At 55.4% G+C, this 21,787-nt stretch overlaps 1 protein-coding gene across 4 annotated transcripts in view; it reads left to right on the top strand.

The window, feature by feature from the left end:
* PLXNA1 (plexin A1) overlaps nucleotides 1-21,787 on the top strand; it is a 115,624-nt gene that overhangs the window by 7,965 nt on the left and 85,872 nt on the right. For all 4 annotated transcript variants that reach the window (XM_041425561.1, XM_041425557.1, XM_041425559.1 and 1 more), the window contains exons 2-3: nucleotides 6,114-7,460; nucleotides 13,600-13,782. In XM_041425561.1, the coding sequence (XP_041281495.1) occupies nucleotides 6,258-7,460; nucleotides 13,600-13,782 (1,386 nt within the window). In that variant the 5' untranslated portion in view covers nucleotides 6,114-6,257. The remainder of the gene's footprint in view (nucleotides 1-6,113; nucleotides 7,461-13,599; nucleotides 13,783-21,787) is intronic.

Below are 21,787 nucleotides of genomic sequence, written 5' to 3'. Positions count from 1 at the left end.
GAAGCACACATGGCTTGGGAAAGCTCATTTGGAGAAGTTTTGTGGTTGTTTTAATCAGAACTAATGTGATGGCAGTCGTGCTTGGCTCGCCACAGGACAGCACAATTGCTGGTGTCAGCAAGGGGCCAGGCAGAAGCATGGGAATTTCAGCTTAGCTGGGATTAAACCAACCCCAGAATGACCTCACTTTGGTGGAGTAGAGGGATCCAGCAACCAGGAATCCTCCTGTGGCAGTGCTCCATTGCAAAGAAGGATCTCTCCAGATTCTCTTTGGGATTTGGGGGAAGCACTTGTGACAGAGAGGTGAAAATGCAGCTTGGAGAGCTGGGCTGGAAGAGGGGCATTGATCTGGGGAGAGTAAGATCATGGCTTGTGTTTGTGGCTGCCCTGGCCCAGTGAGGGATGTGGAGCAGCAGGCTGGGGAGTGAGGAGTGATGTGTTATTCCCCAGGGAATGAGATCAGACAAGGGAAGGAGGCTGATGGCCAGAGGATCTCTCGTTGGACTTCCCTGCTGTTGAGAGACCTTGCTTGTGGGTGACCTTCTGGGTTTCTGCAGGTCCAGCTGGACCAAGGTGACCTCTGCCAGCAGAGCTGGTTTTTGGAACATTTATGTGGGGCAGTGGACTGATGGGTTGTGAGAATCACAGTCTGGGAGTGTGTGGCCCAAAGCCAAAGGGGGAGGTGGCCTTTAGGGAACTTGGTCTGAACTATTTTGTTCTTAAAATGGGGGAAAGATGTTATTAATTGATCCTGATTGAGGTGACAAAATTCACATCAGGCTGGGGTTTGAAGCCTTGAGTTGACCTGGGTGTTGATAGTAGGAAGCCACAGTCCCATGGCTGGTGTCCTCGTGCCTTGGGTTGGAGTCTGTGCATGATGAGAGGCACAGAGGGGTTGGAGGTGTTGTGCTCTGTGTATGCTGATGGACAAACTTCCTGAAGGAGGATGGGAAGCAGCAGGCTGTGTCCTGTGTGGATGATTACCCACGGGCTGTGAACTGCTCTCCATTCCAGGCATCAGTCAATCCAGGTCTGTGTTCTCCTCCCAGCTGCAGGGAGCACAAGGGAAGGTGGGGGGAACTTTACTTCTGGGAAGCCCAGATCCAGCACGTGGGCTGCAAACAGAAAACCTCTCAGCAGCCCTTGTAGGGTCCCTGTATGGACTGTGATACCCAGGTGAGTTGTGGGAATAAGGCAAAGGACAGCCACCATCTCACTTCTGGTGTATGGGTTTGGGAAACGTGTAAGGTCTCAGTCCATGCCTGGTTTCCTGGAAGGGCTGCTGAGGCTGTCCTCATGTGCCTCCTTGCCTTGGGACGCTGTGGTTGCGGGAGCCTGGGTTTCCATCTCGGAAATGCCTGTGAGCCCTTCTTGGAAGGGCTCTCTGCAGAGCAGCCTGCAGTCTCTTGGTGGTGAGTGCACGTAGTGGCTCCAGAGCTGTTCTGAGTTCAAGCTGTTCTTGGCGTGACATGACTTCTTGCAGAGGACCAGAGAAGGGGAATTGTGCACTTGAGAAATGCTATTTAATTTCCTCACTGCTTGTTCTTTTATGCTCCTTTTTGCTGAGGGTCAAGCTTCATGAGCCCTTGGGCAGTAGATGGCTGCTTCTCCTTGTCATGTTTCTTAGAGCAAAAGAGACTGAATTTTTTGCCCAGAAGATTCTTGCAGGGCAGGAGTGGAAGCTGGGGTGGATGGCAGGATGGAGTCCTCAGCCCCTTCCTGGGAGGAAGCAGGAGCCTGGGAAGAAACTGAAGATACTGGATATATTCTTGATTGGGTGATAGTAACGGAGACTAGGGCAGCTTCAGAGCCTGCCATTGATTTCATCAGGTTGTGGTTTGAGCCAGGGATAAGGATAATGATTTAACTCACTGGCTAGGGAGGGACCCCAGCCAAATAGTTTTCAATGACTGCAGTGAAAGAAGGAGTTAAAGTTTAGCCCTGCTGCAGCAATTGCATATGTAGTGCAGCTCGAATTTGTACCACCACCAGGCTTTCCTCATTGCAAGGCTTTTCCCAGGCAGATGAACCTAAAAATACACCAGCTCTAGGGTGAGGCTGCCTCTCCTGTGGCCTGAAGGCTTTTTTCTCCCCTGGATAATCTCCCCTCTCTCCCCTTTGCTAATTACTGGCAGCGTGTAGCTGGTCCCTTCTTGACTGTTTCTTATTGCTGAGAGCAGCAAGTGACTTGGAGGGACTACAGGTAAAGGCCCTTTAGATGCCATTTCCCCTTTTGTGGGTCAGTTATGTGGGGGTTTTCAATCCCACACCTTCTCTCCTGCAACCTCCCTTGCTAAAGTGCAAGGCTGTAAAGCTCTTGGGGTGTTTTGCTGGGAGTGAACCTGCTGGGGTCATGTTGATGGAAAAGCAGGGATGGCAGGTGGATCTGTGAGTGCCAGATATGCACCTCTGTGCTTGCCTGCATATTTAAACCCTGTCTGTGGGTGCTCCCATGAGAGCTGCTGCTTTGTAGGCTAGTGCTGACTCTGGGACTTGCTGCCTGGAAGAGTGGAGAGGTGGTCCTTAACTCTCTGTCCAGTCTTTGCCTTTTAAGGTTAGTTTTTCCATCCCAGTACTCTTGCTTTGTGCTATCAAAAGTGATGATTGTTTTCCCAAAGTGATGATTGTTTTCCCAAAGTGTGATCTCCCATCCCAAGCACAGGTTTTTCAGCATACTGCAGGGCCAGGGAGCGCTCAGCTCGGGGGGATGAGTGCTGCTGCCCCTTGCCACCTCTCCAGCAGCCAGGAAGGGGGGCACTGGCATCTCTGGGGCATGTCCATTGCTTGCTGCTGAAAGGCTCATTGGGGGAAGCTGGGATGTGTGAGTGTTGGCCCTGCTGGGGTGGGTAACCCTCCTCCAAGTTTTGCAGTGGCTGCAACCATCTCAGTGTGGCCACTTTGAGGTGAAACTGTGAGCAAATGTCCTTTCCAGTGGGGGATGAAGGGGACTGGGGTGGATTTGGCTTTTGTGCTGGCTTTGTTTCCGATGGCTGGTTTCCTTCTATAAGTATATGTGTGTGTATATATGTGTGTGTGTGTGTACATGGAAATCAAAACACAAGACTGTGGTATTGTCTGGCTGGTGGTGTGGCCCCTCTGTGGGGTGAGCCCTGGGGATGCTCAGTGCTGCAGATGCTCTGTGCTGCATCACTTGCTGCACAGCAGCACGGCTACCTGCATTTGTGGTCCTACTCTCCGAGCTGGCATGCATGCAACTGGGCTGGGGTGAATTATTTTATTGCTGCCTGTTTCAGGGCAGGGCTTGGCTCCAGGATGTCTGCCCAGGGTTTTCCATGCCTTTGGACTGCACGGGATGTGTTTGTGGTGCTTCCTGGTGGTGGCAGTTGTATGGTGGCCCTGGACTGGGTGACCCCAGGGTGAGGTGCCACTTGAATGCAGCCCCAGGGGGATTTGGGTGCCCTGTGGTTTAAAGAGTGTGCCAGTGGAGGAGCTGCCCTGCCTTAGCTGCACTGTGACCTCTCTGTGGCACTTGGAGGCTGTGTGACAGCAGGGGAATGCCCTTTGGCTGCTGCTCCCACAGGCAGGGGCAGGGGCTGTGCTGGCACCCATGCTGCACTGCACCGTGGTGGGCTTGAGCCCTGCTTTAGTTCAAAGTTCAGGAACTCATATCACTGAAACCCAAAGAAAGTAGACAAACTAACCATTTGTGCTGTTTTATTTTTATTAATAGTTGCTGATGGTTTTGAGCAGGACTGGACAAAACCACCACTGGTGTCAGGTCACTAGGACGAGATGTTGCTGCTGCAGTATATTTAGGAGCAGAAATCTCTGAGGAGCTCTGCAGAGTGTCATCTCTCAGCTTGCCCCAGCTCTGCCTCACTTTGCTCTCGTTCCAACTTCTGATTTGCAGTTCTCTACGTTAATTTGGGAATCTCCTTTTGGGCTTTCTAGCCCTGGTTTGTGGCAGCAGCTCGACCTCTAGTTCTCTCACCCACTTCCTGAAATAGAAGCAATGAATCATAGAAATGCACCAAGAAAGCAAGTTCCCTGTCATGCTCTCTCATCCTGGCAGGAGATGCTCTGGTTGGCATCCCCACGCTGCACCAATCTCCTACTGTCACCTTCCCCATCTTCCCCATTGCTTCTCTCCTTGGCACGTCACTGACTCATGAATTTGGTGTTGGTGCTGGTCTCCTTGCCAGGCAGCCACTGTGCTGCTCATGGGAGCAGTGTCTTTGTGACAGCTGTGCCAGTTTCTTGGGGTGGGAAACCACTCTCTGGTTTCCTTCAGGAAACCCCAATGCCTGCAGCTGGTCTGTGGCTTTCTGGGGCAACCAGTGGGTTTGTGCTGACAGTGCCACTCGGTCCCACATCAATGTGGTTTGGGGCTAATAACTCTGATATGGGGTGCTTGTCTTTATTCTCTTACCAACAAGCTCAGAAAAATGAAGATTCTGAGCAGTGTGAGTGTCTTCTGGGAGTGCCCTTGCCCTGACAGTGTTTTCACTACTTATTCTTTGCTGGGAGACTCTCAGTGTTGGAAAAAGTGGTAGGAATGGGTGCTTAGGACCATGGGGATGGTTTCCAGGGTGGTGCTTTGGTCTCCACACCCATGGAGCTTTGTGGCATCTGGATTTGGTCTCAGTGCTGCTCGTGTGCTGTTGTCCAAATGTCCCTTGGCCTGTTGCCTTGGAGGTGGATGTGTTGGGAAGTCGAAGCAGCAGGGTGAGGAGCATTGTGGGCAGAGCCAGATCTGCAGAGAGGGTTTGGAAGTGGTGCAGAAGCTTTGCCCAGCATATCTGGGGCTCAGGGGAGCTGGCAGGGCTGCAGGGGTGGCCAGGGCTGAGCTTGCCCTGAAAAAGGAGAGAGGAGTCTTGTGTAGGCTGGAAGTTGAAGAACGGGGAAAGAAGTTTCTCCCTTTCCATAGATCTCTCCCAGTCCGGCTGTGTGGCTTGGGAGGGGAGCAGCAGAAGTGAAGGATGCTGTATGGGATTTTGGGGTACCTGTATGGCTTAGTGCTGGCTCCGTTTGGATGCAGCCCACCCCAAGGTTTGCATGTGGCCCAGCTGGTGGGTCCCACAGCCCTGCCAGGGACAGGATGCTGAGGTTGGGGCAATGTTCAGCCCTGCTGATATGGAAACTGGCTGCCCTCTGACACCCTGCCTCGCCAGGGCTGGGATCTGGCAGAGTTGCCAGTCACCGCGGGCCATATTTCCTACCTGTGCCACTCCCTGCTGGGGATCCTCTTGGAGGTTATCCTGGGCTGAGTCAGAGATGGATGATAAGGGGAGAGGGAGAGGCTCTCCTTCTCCTCCTCTCCCTTCTGGAGTGGCTTATCTGCACTGGCTGGGAAACTGGGCTGGTGCCCCAGCCATGGACCTTGGTCCCACCTGGGTGGATGGATTGTGATGGTGGGATGGGCTGTGTGCTGGCAGGGGGGTTCACACAAGCCCAGGTTAGTCTAGGGGTGCTTGTGCCTGTGTGGGGAGGGTGGATGGAGAAGACAGGGATGGGGTGTAATGCAGAGGCTGCTGAACTGACACAGAGAGCAGAGCTGTGCATTGGTTTCCTGTGGCCATCTCCTCCCTGCTGCTGGGATGCCAAGGTCACCGTGGTGTGGGGTATTTGGCTGGCTCCCCACTGCTTTGCTGCTCCCTGTTGGTGAGCCCCAGCTGCAGCACAGCAGCAGGCAGAGCATTCCATCCCCCCTGCCTGTGTCCCCTTGTCCCTCTGGAGCCTCTCAAACCAACTGTCTCATGTCTGGACCTGTGTTTTCTAATGCATAGAAATGCCAGAAGGACAGGCTTGTCCTTGCCATGCCCGTGTGCTCCCTCCAACCCCTCCTGCCCATGACTCTCCTGGCAGGCAGGTGGCAGGAAAGCGGGCAACATGCCAGGGCTCTTGGCTCTCTCAACTCCTTTAAAAGGTGCTTTTGAGATCCTCCTCTGTAGGCGCTCGGGCTGTGCTTCCTGCTAACTGGGATTTTGCATCCTTTCCCAGCACCACCGTGGAGTGGGATTGGGACAGCAGGTCAGGGTCTCTTCTGCCTGCTAGCAAAATGTGAAGCAGCAGAGTCTTCTGGGTGGGGTAGAACATGCTTGGCATTGCAGGAAAGCCTCCTAACCGTACTTTTCTTGTCTTTCTCCCTCTAGGGTTGACTGGACTGGCCACGCCCACGATGCCCTGAATGCTGAGTGCAGAGGAAGCAGAGGAGAGGGTTTCCCATTAGCTCTTCCTCCCTCCCCCATCCCTTTAGTTTGGGTTTGTTTCTATTTATTTTGTGGCTGGGTTTGGGCATGGCCTTGGCTGGATGTGAGGCTGCTGCAATGTGGCTCCTTTGGCTCAAGCACCACTTGTCCATCCACATTTGGACCTTGCTGCTCTTGGGGAGCACCTGGCTACCGCTGGCGGAAGGCAGCCCCAAATCTCCCTTTAGGACTTTCCCGGTTACAGACTGGAGCTTGACACACTTGGTGGTCCATAACAAAACTGGGGAGGTCTACGTGGGGGCTGTCAATCGGATCTACAAGCTCTCCAATAACCTCACACTCCTGCGGACCCACGTGACGGGGCCCGTGGAGGACAATGAGAAGTGTTACCCTCCGCCCAGTGTCCAGTCCTGCCCACATGGGCTGGTTACGACCAACAACGTGAACAAACTGCTGCTGGTGGACTACTCGGGGAATCGGCTGATTGCCTGCGGCAGTGCCTCCCAGGGGATTTGCCAGTTCCTGCGGCTGGACGACCTCTTCAAGTTGGGTGAGCCCCACCACCGCAAGGAGCACTACCTCTCCAGTGTCAACGAGTCGGGCACCATGTCTGGTGTCATCATCGAGGTGCTGAATGGGCAGAACAAGCTCTTCATTGGGACGCCCATTGATGGGAAGTCAGAGTACTTCCCCACTCTCTCCAGCCGCAAGCTGATGGCCAACGAGGAGAACGCGGAGATGTTTGGCTTTGTCTACCAGGATGAGTTTGTCTCCTCGCAGCTCAAAATCCCCTCGGATACACTCTCCAAGTTCCCCACCTTTGACATCTACTACATCTACAGCTTCAGCAGCGAGCAGTTTGTTTACTACCTGACCCTGCAGCTGGACACCCAGCTGACCTCTCCCGACTCCACTGGGGAGCAGTTTTTCACCTCCAAGATCGTCCGCCTTTGTGTGGATGACCCCAAGTTCTACTCCTATGTGGAATTCCCCATTGGCTGCGTGCAGGACGGCATCGAGTACCGGCTGATCCAGGACGCCTACCTGACCAAGCCTGGCAAGGCTTTGGCCAAGTACCTGGGCATCTCAGAGCAGGAGGATATCCTCTTCACCATCTTCTCCCAGGGCCAGAAAAATAGGGTTAAGCCTCCCAAGGAGTCTGTGCTCTGCCTCTTCACGTTGAAGAAGATCAAGGATAAGATCAAGGAGCGTATCCAGTCATGCTACAGAGGGGAAGGAAAACTCTCACTGCCCTGGCTCTTGAATAAGGAGCTGGGCTGCATCAACTCGGTGAGTTCCCACCTGTCTTTACTCAAGCCAGACTGTTTCTGGTTGCTAGTGGTGTTCTCTAGCTGGACCTTCCCCAGTGTTTTGACCTGAGCTGTGTTTTCCCTGTGGATATGGGCAGTGTCAGTGAGTTGGGGCTGGGAGGGTGGTATGGTATGGTATGCTCAGGCCTCAGGGCATCTGCTGCAGCTCTGCTGTGGAGTCCCTTGCAGATGGCATGTGTGGTTTTGTGGGTGTTGTGTCACCTGGGGCTTGGCGGTGGCCAAGCAGAAGGTGTTGGAAGCAGCAGGATGTGCAGGACAGGGAGCACTGACCTGATGGAGGGAGCTGGGGAGGCTGGTGTTCCCAGAAGTTGGTCATGTTCAGCATGGAGTGACCACATCCTGTCCATGGGGTGCTGGGAGGGCACAAGACACTGTCAGTGAGGTGGCTTTTGGGAGTGACCAGTGCCACCTGTCATCCAGAGGTGCAGGAGGTGAGTGCTGCTATCCTGGAACAGTGATTCCCAACTGAGGGAGCACTCCCCTCTGTCCCCAGAGAGGTGTTTTCCTGCCTGATTCTCACCTGAGTGCCGCTGCTCCCTGCTGGTGTCTCAGCTGCTCGGTGTGGGACCTCTGAGTCCTGGTGGGCAGGGGACCTCCCAGCTTGGCTCTTGGGGTTTGATTTCTCTTTGAACTGTTACTGTTACTGCATTCTTTTCCGGACAATGTTACAAACCACTAGTAGTTGCTGGAGGCTACAGGTGATGGAGAGGTCATAAGCTGGGTAGGGTCAGATAAGGGGCTGGGGCAGGCTTGGGCTGCTGGTGTGTGTGTTTGGGAGGGTCTGGTTGAGGTTCTGACCCACCTGCTATCACCCACCTCCCCCAAGTCCAGCTTGTTGGTGTTCAGCACCCATCAGCAAGCCCCCAGCCCTGCTCAAGCAGAGCTTTGGGTGCAGGCAGGTAGGCAGGGGGGTCCCTGTGGAGCAGCCCTGCCCTCTCTCCCACCGTCCTCGCCGCCGCGCTGAAGGAGACAGCTAACAGCTGCCTGACAAAGTAAAGGGTTTGCTGTCAAGAGCGCTGGGCTCGCAAATCAGATTTTGGCTTTGAACTAATTCAATTTTGCTGGAAAATGATGAAATCGTTACACGGCTGCCTGTTGGGCCGTGCAGCTGCTGGCTCTGGTGGTGGAGCTGCTCAGCGCTGCCTCCCGCGCTCCCGCTCGCCTCTCCCACCGCCCCAGCAGCGCCACGTCCCCCGGGGCTGAGGAGGCTGCTCTGCCCCCTGCCCTCCAGGGGTGGTTTTAAGCTCTGATGGTCCTAGGATTGCTGCCTGATGGCCAGTAAGTGGATCTCAGGGTACTCTCTGGGTCCTGCAGATGTGGCTCTTGTGGGTGGAAGGATGTGTGCCGTGATGGGGAGGCTCCTGCTTTTGTATGAGTTGGGCTGGGGAGTGACACCCTCCTCCATGGGAACCAGGTGGTGTTTTCTGTCCCAGTCCTTCTCCAGCTGCCAAGCAGAGTGGGGCAGGACATGAATGGATCATAAGTCAAGCTCTCAGCTCCTTGCTGTGTTGAACACAGGCCAAACTAGACCACTGGAAGTATGTAGCCTCTTTTTGGCAGGAATTTCTGTGCCCCCCAAAAAATAAACCCACATCTGGGGTGGGTCATGGCAGTCATGGTGGGTCACCATCTCTTGGTGGTGAGGACTGGCCAGAAAATAAATGACATGCTGTTTTTTTTAATTTATAAGGAGGCAAAATGTAATTGCTCAAGTCAGTAGTTGCTTGAGATTTACACCCCATCTGTGTGGAAATGTGCAAGGAGCTCTCTTGCTGTGCTCCTTCATGGCAGTGAAGGGCTGAGGCTGGTCCATGCTGGAGGAGGTGTTGTCAGCACTGCACTCCCAGACCTCAAGCTGTGCAGGGCCAGTGGGTACTCATCTCCAGTGCTGCAGGGTAGCTTTGATTCTCCAGAGCCAGTGCTGGAGCTGGGAGGAGAGGCTACCAGGCTTGGCAGATAGCTCAGGAGATGTTAGTGATTCCTCTCCAGTGCTGGTGAGTGGAGTGAATTCCTGCTTCCCATTTCTCTATCCCTCCTTCTGGGATCCAGTGATCTGGAAGTGAGAAGAGAAAAGGAGCTGGCTCTGTAGGGAGACTCCTCACACTGGCACACTCAGACCTGAGCATGGACTTCCAAATGCAGCAGAGGTACCTTGTGGAAGCACCCAGGCCATTTCCCTGTGTCAGCTGCACTGCCTAAATTGCCCCTGACCCTCTCCAGAGGCTTTGCTGCTCCCAGGTTTCACTGAGAGGGGTTTGGTGTTGTGTAGTCAGGCTCTTTTCTTCCCCTGTGCAGCACGGGGCTGGGATGTCTTTGTGCCTGGGGCCAGATGTGCTCAGCACATCTGCCCAGTGCTCCTGTCCCCAGACTGGGAGGAACAAGGACTGGTGTAGCAGGGCTGGGAAAGGGCACTGGGCTGGAGCTGGAGTGTTGCAGCAGGGAGTTATTTGGAGTTCCTGGAGCCCTTGACTCCTGGGCTGGCAGTGTGGGCAGAGCCAGTGCCTGGAGCCAGCAGGATGTGGCATCAGCTTTCCCTGGGCTACCCCGGGAGAAAATGAGTTTTGACTCCTCAGTAAGGCTTGCTGCCCAGCTTGCTGGCACAGGACAATGGCTAGTGACAAGCTGGCTGAAAGTGGGCCAGGATAAGCCAAATCCTTTCCGGGGCAGCCAGACTAATGCAGGTGGTAACAAACTGTACCACACTCGGATTATTCCTGAGCAGCAATTAATGCACAAAAAGCCTGGCACCCCAGCCTGGCACTTTGTACCAGCCTCCTGTAACCTCCTTCCTGGCTCTTTGCATCCCTCCACATCCTCCTTCACAGCCCCTGGAGGTGTACAGGGGGAATGGGGTGAGCCTATAATGGTGTTAACTGGCGAATTACTGGCTAATTAATAATGCTGAGTGATGCGAGCCTTGTCGTGCTGTCTGCTCCCTCATTGCTTTCGTAAGTGGGCTTGAAGAGAGGCAATGAGACAAGGCATATCAGGAGACACCCGCTCCTGCTCGCTTGGTGCTGTGGGCCTGCTTTCCCTGTCCTTCAGGTCCCTTTCCCCAGGAAATCCGAATTTCCTGACCCTGTTTTGGGGAGGAAAAAATAGTGCTGGGAGAGAGAAGACTGCTGTGCTGTGCTGGTAGCTGCCCTGGGGTGTCTGAGCCAGGGGCAGCTGAGAGGGGTGCCAAAGAAAAGCATGGAAGGAAAAGCAAAACATAAAAATAATTTTTAAAAAAGGCCCAAACGCCCAAAAGAAACACTGCAGTCCCCCTTGCAATAGGCTCAAGGCTGTGGTCCCTGCAAAAACCCATGCAAATGTGAGAGTGGGCAGATCCCAGTGTCTCCTGCAGATCCCAGTGTCTCCTGCTGATCCCAGCATCCGCAGGCTCAAACGCTGCAAGGTCACTGGTCCCCACAGGCCGTGGTGTGTGTCTGTCCCTGCCAGCACCGGCTGGGGCACAGCTGTCCCTTCTGTCCATCCTGCCCTCTGCCTTGCCTCTCCCTGCATCCACCAGGGATGTCGGTGGGTTCCATAACCCCGGCACTGCCGCCCTTGGCCCGACCTCTGTGCCGCCTGCGCTTCCCTAACGAGGCAGTTTGCTGTTAATGAGCTAATTGTCGGCGTAATTATTTATCGAGGTGGTGTCGGCATGGCGGCGGCGGGAGTTCCTCGGTCCCAGAGCGCAGCTGTATTTGTCATTTCCCAGAGAGTATGTTGAGACAAAGCAGAGAGCAGTAAACACCATAAACATCTCTCCTCTTGCATATTCAGCAGCCGTGGGGTTGGGGAAGCTGCAGATTGAGCTCAGAGAGAGCAGAACCTGCACCCTGGGGTGCCAGGGCTTGAATACCTTTGTGGCATTGCCCTGAACCCTTCTGCTGCTGCAGATGGCTGGGTGGAAGGTACTGGGGTTTATTTGGGCTGTGGGGGACAGAATCTTTTCCCCAGCAAAGCAGCTGAGAAATCCCAGGTATTTGGATGGGAGCTGTGTATCAGCTGGAGCATTGCTCTCATCTCACTCTGTGATTAGGAAGATAATTTTCTAGGATCTGCTGTTTTAAAATTCCTAGTCTCATAATGCAGAGGAGGATGCTTAGTATGTGTGTTGGCCAATGGATAGGAGAGGGCAAGGCTGGCATTCAGAGGATGAGTGGAGAGGTGATTTCCCTTCCCTCTTTTCCTTGCGGTTGCAGAGACGTGCAGTGCCCCGTGTTCCTGTTTTGGGGATCCCCACGTCTGTTATGACTGGCTGTAAGAGTTCCCCTAGTTCAGGGAAGAATGAGCAACAGTCAGGCGGGGAAGGGAGTTGATCTTTGTACATTAACTCAACACCCAAAACCAGAAATTAGAGTAACTGAGGGGGCAGCCCAGCATCCCCAGAGTGCCTGGTGGGCTGTGTGTGACTGGTCCTTCCCTTTTGGAAGGCTGGCACAGCATTGAGTTCCTGCTGCAGGAACTGCAGGGATTGGGACCACTAGCCCTGGAGCTGGAATGGTGGCACAGTGAGGAGGAGGGTGAGCAGCCTTGCCATGACTGTGGGAGGCTGATGCCATTGAAGCTGCAAGTGTATTGTTCTGGGGCACAGAAAAGTGGTGTGTTTTCTCCCCTCTACATGGGTGCCTGTTGGTGGGAGCTGGTCTGGGCTGATCCTCGCTTCCCAGGCAGTGATGAGTGGGAATTACAGAGCTCTGTACTGCCCTTGCGTACGTGGAGCTTGGGAGCTCAGCATTTTCCCATATGCTCTGTGCACATGCGGTATGGATTTAAAACCCCTTGGGGACTGGCATGCATTTGGAGCCTGCTGCTTGCCAAAAAACCTCTCTCCCCTTTAAATTCAAAATTATATAAGGAGCCTTGTGAAGCGGAAGAATCCCGTGACCGGAGCAGGCTGTCTCCCTGTCAGCCGTGCCTGCCTTGCCACTTTACCCTCCTGCATCCAGGCTCGCTGCCACCCTTGGGGATTTGGCAAAGCCCTTCGCTGCCTGGGACAGAGTGGGGATTTTGCTGGTGCTGTGTGACCACGTGAGGCTGTTGTCTCATGTGGGAACACTGGGAGGCCCATGTGCCCCCCAGGCCACACAGCTGTGGCCAGGGTCTGTTGTTCTGCTCAGCAAGTCAGGGTGAGGATGCTCGAGGTAGAGATGAATGCTGTGGATCTGGTTCTGGTCCCACTCCCCTGTCTGCATGTCAGCTTTCACAGAGGGCATCCCTTTGTCTTTGCCTTGCCCATCATTGTACAGTCCTTGAAGGAAGTCCCTGCTGTCCTGGCCATGAGAGTGGGCAGAGGCCAGTGCAGCCCTGCTTCTGCCTTTCTCCAGGCAGAGGGAAAGCTTGCAAAAGCTTCTCCCAGACCTGTGGGCTCGAGCTGAACTGAGGAGGCGGCTGGCTGAGCCAGGCGCCTTGTCTGGGGCAAGGCAGCATGGAAAAAATGTGGGGATTTCCCGAAGACGTTCCTGCGGGAGGAGGAACAGGGCTGGCAGGTGGGTAGTGTGTTTGCTGGAGGCTTTGCTATGTGAAGTGAAGCTCTTCCAGGAGTCCTGACTTGTTTGCCTTGCTATGGCCTTGTCTGGGAAGTGTTTTTTCTTTGGTGGAAGGCTGGGGTGCAGAATTCAGCCCCTCCTGCCTATGTGCCAAGCTGTTTTTTTTTTTTTCTTTTTCTTTTTTTGAAGCTAGTGCTGGGATGAGGAGGAGGAGAGGAATGTGTGTGTGCTGGGGAGCTTGTGCTGGCATCCCACGTGTCTGAGATGGCACTGGAAGGGATAGAGGGGGAGCAGGGATGCTCCACTGGCTCCTGCTGTTTGTAAGTGCTGCTCTGTAGGATGCAGAGGACAGAGAGCCTTGGTCTGCAGAGCCTGTTCAAATGTAGAGAGGACCTGCATGCAGTGCATCTGTCCCAAGTGCCTTACATCAGTGTGCAAGGAATGTTAGGGAAATGACAACTCATGCCTTCCCTTGGCTGGTGAGGTGGGATGGCTGCAGTAGGAGGCTGCCAAAGGTGCTGTAGCTGTGGGGTGAAGGTAGATGGCTGATTGCCATCTGTGAGGTCCAGCGTGTCGAGGCATTGGCAAAAAGCTCATCTCTCCTCTGCTTTCTTCCAACAGCCGCTGCAGATCGACGACAATTTCTGTGGCCAGGACTTTAACCAGCCACTGGGAGGGACTGTCACCATCGAGGGGACCCCGCTGTTTGTGGATAAGGAGGACGGGATGACCTCGGTGGCTGCCTATGACTACAGAGGACAAACCGTTGTCTTTGCGGGCACGCGGAGCGGGAGGATCAAGAAGGTAGGAAAGCCCTTGGTGACGCTGATGGGGAGGGATGACCCTTGCCTGGCTGGCCTTTTGTGGGGTACTGGTTGGGCTGGGCCTCCATAATGGAGTGCCTTGATATATTTGGGGTAATGTGCAAAGGGCCAGTGAGGGGCAATTTCCCCTTGCTTGTCTCTGCCAACTGAACTTGCAAACGCTGTGCCCTTTGGAAGGGTTATGACATAAGGAAGGTGAGTCCTCGCTGATGGTTGTTCAGAGCCCATCCTGTCATGTCTCGGGGGTAGGTGCGCTTGCCCTGGAGCTGCCACGAGGCAGGCTCTGTCCATCTGGATCCTCTGTCCATCTGGCCTCTGGTCATTGACCTGGGCAGGGTGGGCAGAGGTGGGTGCTGGTGGCTCCAGCCTGGCGAGGGGGAGCCTTCACTTCCTGTACCCTGCCTCACAAAAGGCTGCTTGTCGGTGGCAATTAGCAAATAGCTCCATGCGTGCCTTTCTCTGCCTGCATCTCCACAGGGCACGGATTTCCTGTTATCATAACATCATGCCTATAATTACAGCTGTACATGCCCTATGTAAACATAGCTTCCATTAACACATCCTCAGCCAGGGAGAGGCCATGTGGAGGTCCTGGTAGGATCTCTGCTATGGACCAGAGCTTGGCTGGGGGTTTGGCCCATGTCTCTGTGACTTATAAGGTGCTTCAGCACTCTGTTTTGGGCACAGCATTCTGCATTTTTGCTACATCTCCTGGCCTGTGCAGCCAGGGTGCCCTGCAGGAGGCAGGGTGGTTTCCCTGGCAGGAGTCTGGAGCAGGATGCTGTTGTGTAGTCCCCATATGTCCTACTTGCTCTGCCCCTGTTCTCCCATGACCCCTGACAGACCTGCCTATGCCCCTGCCTATTAGCAGAGTTTCTGGGGCGTGGGCAGCACACGTTGGGGTTTGGGGCATGATGGTGGGGTCCTCTCTAGCTCCACACCTTCTACTTGTCTTTCTGCAGTCTTTGGAGGGTGCACAGCGGCAGCAGGGCTGTCGGGATGGATGGAGGCAGCTCGTCCTCCCTTCCGGATCAATGAGGGATCCAGAGGGACTGGTGTCATGTTGCTGCAGGCTTCTCCTCCTGCTGGGCTCCAGATGGGAGCTTTTAGATGGTGATGGGAAGTGAGGAGCATGTGGGAGGAGGGTTCAAAAAGCCACAGGGACAGTGTTACACCTCTAGTTCCTCAGTTACCTATAGGGTTTGGTGGTTGGTTTTTAGATGGCAAATTGGATTTTTCTTCTACCTGCTTTTTTTTCAGTTTTTCCCTGGTCTTTGCACCTTCAGAGCCATTTGGAAAGGGTCAACTAGCTTGGATGCCTGGTTGGTGTGTGGGCTGCATGCTGCAGCCATAACTGCAGCTAGCACTTGATGCCCAGGTGTGGTTTGAGTGTCCTTCCTCCCTCCCTGCAGGGCTTTCTCAAGCTTTTTATTTCCTAGTTCTGAACTTGGTGCCCTAAAGAGCTGGTGAGGCTCTCTGGCCCTGCAGGGCATGAGGACATGGAGCTGATGAGACTCAAGAGATGGGTCTCATCCTGTCTCAGTGCTGGAATGCTGGGTAGGTTTTATAGGCTTGTCCTGCCTGGAGCCCCCGGATGCCCTGGTGTTGCAGAGCTCTCTAATGGCAGCATGGGAGCACTTTGCAGGCTCCAAGCCCCGCACCACGAGGTGCTCTCCTTGTCCCTGCAGTGACCTTGAGGGGGGCAGCCCAGCCCTCCTGCGGCAGGGGCTGCCTGGCTGCCCGGCAAAGCGCTGCCTCAGCAGCTACCTGATCCTGCTGCCTGGCTGCCAGGGCTGAGGCAGGGGAGGGCGAGGAGGGGCTGCTGACCTGTCTTTGATGGAACCAGTGTGTCCCCGGCCAGCGGATGCAGTACCTGGCAGGGGTTCAGCAGAGTGTAGCCAAGGTGGCTCCTCCAGGCAGAGAGGATGTGTGTGGGAGGGTGCAACCTTCAGCAGTGGTTGCAATCCCTCTGCTTTTAAGCTGTTGGTGTTTCCCACCGTCCCCTTGGCAAACACCCACACTAGGCTTGGTGCAGCCTGCTGTCCCCCCCGCCCTTTCCAGAAGCCCTGGCATCTCCTCTGGGAGAGGAAGGGCTGCACCGACAGCTGGGGGCCTCCCTCCCCACCCCCAGGAGCCCTGTAATGGATGCTGCTCTGCTGAGGGGCACTGATCTCGCCATCTGGGCCGGGGTAAGGTCAGGCCAGAGTCACTGCCGCGTCTGGCTTTTCCTTGGATGGCAGCTCCCATGCTCAGCATTTGTCCAGGCTGTTGCGTGCAGACAGAGCCTCCCTTTGTCTCCCCCAAAACGCCACACGAGCCTGTGGGTGCCCTGCAGCCTCTCCCCAGCCCTGCCACCAGCAGTTGCCGTCGGGAGAGCAGAGTGCTGGGCACCTGCTGCCACCACAGCTGCAGGGGGACCCCGACTTTGGGGGGGCTGGAAGGATCTTGCAGGCAATGTCAGATTTGCAAAACTGTCTGTGGGACAGGGGCTGTGGGCTGGGATGTGGAGGCACCAGGGGGATGGAGATCACAACCCCTGGGGTGCTGAGCGAGTTGCAGCAGCAGAACCCGTGGCAGCTCAGTCTCAGCTTGTCCTGCAGCATTACCGGGCAGGCAGTTATCTTTGGCTGATCCCAAGTTATGTGGAGAGGCCAGGCTTGGAAAGCCCTTGGTCCCACGTGCTCGCTGTCCTCTGTGCCAGCAGTCATGGGACTGGGGCACTCGGGGAATTCCAGCCATGCCCAGGTGAACAATGCAGGGATGGGTTCCAATACTGCTGGAGCTGGCACTGAACCATTTCCTCTGTACTCCTGAGCTGGCACGGCAGGGACCTGGCCTTGCACCCTATAGTCTGACAATGCTGTGGATGGGGAAGTGACATGGGGACGTGAGCTATGAGCATGCTGCAGCAGAAATATCAGGGGATGTTTTTGAAAAGGAAATGAAGCTTGCATCCTAGTGCTTGGGTTTTTCCTGGAAACCACCTGTCCTCAATTGGCCGTGCTTTTATTGGGCAGTTATAATTTTCCCAGGTTGTGTTTTCTGTTTTTTGGGTGGATAGGAAGCTGTGTGTATGATTGCAATGGGAGTGCTCAGTCCTGTGCTGGAAAGGCACGTTTGACACTGCACCCATGTCAGCTCTTGAGTTGTGTATGCCAAAGACTTGATTTTGGGTGTGCTTGAGGTGTTGTATGGAGAGAGGGAAGAAGGGTGATACTGAAGGGGGTGTGCTGAAGATGGTGCAACCCCCTCGCAGTAACTGCACCGTGCTGGGCTGGAAGCTGGAGCAGTGGGACATTCTGGGAGGTGCAGTACAGACCCGGCTGCCCTCCTTCACTGCCATCTGCTCCTCGTTATGCAAACACGGCACTGCCCTGGGGCTCTGCTGAGCTCAGTGTAGCCCTCGTGGGTTGACCCAGTTTTGGGTGCTGTCTGGTTATTTTTGGGGGCATGAGCTGAGTTCCTCTCTCAGCGCAGCCGGTGGCTGTCCCTGGCTGCTGTGGAGCAGGGAGGCTGTGAGCTCTGCCTCCTGCCACAGCCCTACAGGGGATACCCAGCACCAGTGGGGATCCAGGCACTGGAGATCCCTAAGGCAGGTGTGGTTACTGGACAGTGCAGCCAGTGCAGCCACGATAGCACTGGACTGCACATCCCTCACAGCCAGCCAGCTGAGCTCTCATTTTTTGAGGATTATCTCTCTCCCCCGTCACCACTGCAATCCCTGTAGCTCCTGTTCTGTCCTGGAACTGGCTGGCCTTGGGCATGAACACATCGTGTCTCCCTTGGGAATCTGCTCCCCCCCTGGGGCTTGTGCTTGCCACGGCTTGTTTATTCTCTCCCACAGAAAGCACAGCTGAACTGGGCCTATATCTGGCTGCTTTGATTTCACTTCTTTGATAATAATAATACTAATAATACTACTAATAAGAAACTCTTCATGCTAAGTGGGTTATCCCCATCCCTACCAGCTGGACATGGTGCTCCTCTCCTGGTCTGTAGATGGTTGAGGGTCTCCCCTGCAGCTCCCTGTCCTGTGGGCAGGGAGATGATGGTGCTTTGGGAGAGCAAATTTGGCAGCCTATGGAGTTCTCTAAAGCCCCTTGAGCTCTCTAAAAGCTTTGGATTAAGGATGCCTCAGTGTGTTCACAACCCTTGGTGTGTCTGGACAGAAAATAGGTGCTGTGGGGAGATGGAGTTGCTGAGCAGGGCCTTTTTGGGATTTCCCTGTTGCCTGCTGGCTCCCTTCTATCACAAAAGCCCCCGTGTGTTGGTGTCCTGGGTGTGATGCATGACCTGATCACGGTCCACATGAGCTGGGAGAAGAAGCCATCAGGCTCCCTGCCCACCCTGTCCCTGTCCCCACAGATCCTTTCGCATCACCCTCTGCTGAGCTCTCAGGGTAAGCAGCTCTGGCTGAAAAGGGGCCCTTTGTGTCTCGCGCGTGAAATCCGGCCCGGAGTGCGAGGGAAGGCTTGGCCCGCCTCGTGACCCTGCTGCTGGCTACCCTACTTACTGCCTGTGCCTTGCCTGGCTTTTCTTTTGGGGTGTGTGTGGGGGGACACAGGACAGATTTTGGGCTTGAACCCTGCCCTGGCCCTGGCGGTGTCAGCCGGTGACCCTTGAGGACTGCCCAGGCATGGCCCCCTGCGCAGCCCCTGGAAATGCTCTCCTGCCCATGCTGCTGCCTCTTCCCAGCTGGCTGCCCAGTACAAGGGCCTTTTGTTCCTCCTGCCTCTTCCCTCTGCCCTCTCCTGCTCCGTCCCCACCCTCTGGAGACCCACAGCCTTCATCCCACACGCTTGCAGCCCCCATGGGCGCCGGTGCTCAGCCCCGTGAGGGAGACGCGCTCCTCGGAGCATGCGCCCACGCCTCTCCCCAATCAATGGCAATAATTTTATTGGCATGACAAGGTAGCCGACGGTTGCCAAAGTGAATCCATCAAATACCTCTTGGCGGCTCCCCGCCCCCTCGAGAGCTCTCGCTGGAGTCGTTAAGCTGTTTTAATCAAGGTGGAGGCTGGAGAGCAGGCGTGTTAAGTGGATGGGGTGGTGGGGAGGGGGCGGCAGAGCCTTCCCGTCCCCTTGCTCGTGGCAGGGAGCGCTCGGCATCGCCCCATTGCTGCTCAGCAGGAAGGGGCCCCGCTCGCCGGCGCTGGGCTTTATTGCGCCGCCCGGCTCTGAACAGGATGTCTCATTGTTGGAGGAAACAATTAGAAATTCATCGTGAACCGCTGGCCTCTGGGATCTGACGGGGCGGCGAGGCCGTGGCTCCAGGCAGCTGCCAGCTTCGTCCTGGGGTGACTCCTGGAGGGGAATGCCGCTGGGGTTCCTGCTCCGCCTCGTGCAGGGTGGATGGGGATGAACGTTTCCAGGCTCCTGGCACTCCAAGGGATGCTCCAGCATCCTCATACAGCCTTGGGAAAGGAGAGGAGATGTCAGGGGACTCACTGCCCTCGAAGTCTGCTCCCCCCACCCTCCGTGCCCCCAGGCTTTTTGACTCACAAGCCACAACTCTCTCTCTCTTCTTTCCCCCCATCTGCTCTGCTTTCAGTGCAAAGCCGGCAGGTGAGCGAGGCCTGGGAGCCTGGCTCCTGGCCAGCCGGGAGGCAGCAGCAGCAGCAGCCAGCCCTCCTGCAACCTTCGCTGCCGAAAGCGCTGACGGTGCACGTCTGGCCTCTGCCTGGCGCCGGGCGCCCGCAGGAGCCGTGTGCCTCGCCCCCATCCATCAGCCCGCTCCGGAGCCGGTAGCTGCTGGGCTTCACCCGCGCCAGGCAAGGTGACTTTTGGGCAGCAGTGCTTTGTGAAAGCCGGAGGAGGCTCAGGGATGGAGGTGGACCACAAAGACCCTGTGTCTTCCAAAGGGCTACCGGGTGTAAACCTGGCTTCTGTAATCGCTCTGCGAAGGGGTTTCGGGGCAAAACGCTGCTTGGCAGCCCCTCGGGACGAGTCGGTGCTGCCCTGCTGGGTATGCTCAGGAGCTGGCAGGTGCCAGCCAAACATGGCAGCATCACCTTCACAGCTGGTCCCTGCAGACCTTCCTGTGCCCTGGCAGGGGCTGCCACCCTGGAAGTATTGTGGAAATAAGGCTGGGAAAGGAAAAAGCAAGAGCCTGTGGGGATTTGTGACTGTGTGCCTCGCTGGTTCTGCCTCTGTTGTTGCAGGGCTGTGTGAGGCATTGGTGGCCATGGCTTTGCAGTGCTGGGAGAACAAGGCACATGAGTGATCTTTGGGGTCATTGATGGGGATGCTGAGCCCCCATAAATGTTCGGGTCACACTCATTGGGCACTGTTATTAGGAAAAAGGGTGTGTTGTCTGGCTGGGAGCATGCAGTGCCAGCAGTGAGCAGTGGGTTTTCCCTCCTAGCTGGTTGGTTTGGTTGCTGAAGCGTGAAGCTGCTGAGCATTTTCTTCTGCACCTCTCTGCTGCTGAACGCAGGGCTGTGGCCCCTGTCTGTGACCTCTATTCTGCTGGGAAGAGCAGGAGCACGACTCTTGCTTTGGACTGTGCCTCCTGCTGGGGACCTCTGTGGTGGCCCCAGTGGGACAGGGCAGGGGGAAAAGCCACCCCATTAAAATGGAAATGAGCTGGGAGGGCCCAGTTCTGTTGGATCCCTCCTGTTGGAGCCATTGTGCCTATTCACTGGCTAACTTTCACAAACACTGACTAATTTTGGCTTTTCAGGTGGGAGAATGGCCCCTACCTCCCACCAAAGGCAGCAAGGGAGGATGGTTTGGCTCATCAGGAAGGCAGAGGTTTGGGAGGCAGGGACTGTGCCTGGTGTGAAGGGGCAGTGCTGGTGTCTGCTTCGCCTTTGTGCAGGCCCATTAACCCAGATTTAATGGTGCCTGAGGAATTTGCCCTCAGCCCCTGGCCTGCTGGAGGAGGGAGGATGTGTGCTTAGCAGGAACTCAGGCAGCTCCAGTGTTGTCTGGGTCTCTGCGTGTTCCAGCCCTGCCCCAGGTAGAGACATGACTGCAGGGAAGGTCAGACATCCCCATGAGCTGACCTCCCTGCTTTTCCCTCCTGGGCTGGGAGGAAAATCCATCATAGATCGAGAGCAAGGTGGAGGTGTGGTATGGCACTTGGGGATGCAGGATGTGGACTCCAGCTGCCCCTTAGTGGCTGCTGGATCCTGTAATCCATCTCTGAGACTTTGATACATGGGTGGTCATTTGTCTCCAAGTCCAGGTGGGGATGGTGTCAGTCCCAGGCTGCTTGGAAGAGCTGCTGTTGGGTCTCTTGTCCCCTGCCCTGGTTAATTAATTACAGGCTTTCCTGAAGTGGAACAGGAGAAAGGATGCTAATGGCAGGCTGGTGCTGATAGGGAAGGCAGCAGAAAGGTGCCCCATGGAGTTGGCATTGTGGGGTGAAGTAGGAACAGAGGAGCTGGGGTGGGTGCTGTGTAGTGGTGAGGGTGCAGACCCCTGGGACAACGTCCCTGTTTCTCTCTGGTTCTTTCCCTGGATGACCTGTGCTACCAGAGCTGATCCTGGCACCTCCCTGCTCTTTGTGTACCCGTGGACCAGCTGCCAGCACGAAACCTCCCCGTGGCAGTGAGAGCAATTGTCTACATGGGAAGCAAGTGGGAAAGTTTTATTTAATGGATGCTTAGTTCTTTTAATGCCATTTAGCAGCTGGAGAGAAGGAAGAGAGGCAGTGCTGTGTGACAATCCAGCTCTCTGCAGACGGAGAATGGGCTGAAGTAGTGGGGAGCATCCCTACAGTCTGGCAGAGAAAGGCAGGATAATGTGATAGTGCTTTAATTTGTCCACGCTTTGTGCTCTTGAGGGCAGCATCGTTTGGTAGCTCTGTGCTGGGACAGAGCTGGCATGACCGGGATGCTTAGCCCTGGAATGCAAGGAGAGGGATGCAAGGAGGGGTTCTGCTGGTAGGGCAGGTGCTGGGGGAAGCAGCTCCCTCCCACCATAATCCGTGTATGGGCAAAGGAAACAACTCTGGGCTGAAAAAAGCCGGCATGGTTTTTA

The sequence above is a fragment of the Onychostruthus taczanowskii genome, unplaced genomic scaffold (assembly GCF_017590055.1).
Source record: "Onychostruthus taczanowskii isolate IOZ18803 unplaced genomic scaffold, ASM1759005v1 scaffold9, whole genome shotgun sequence".
Classification (NCBI taxonomy): domain Eukaryota; kingdom Metazoa; phylum Chordata; class Aves; order Passeriformes; family Passeridae; genus Onychostruthus; species Onychostruthus taczanowskii.
Note: the sequence above shows the minus strand (reverse complement) of the source record. Positions and strands in the feature narration are given on the sequence as shown.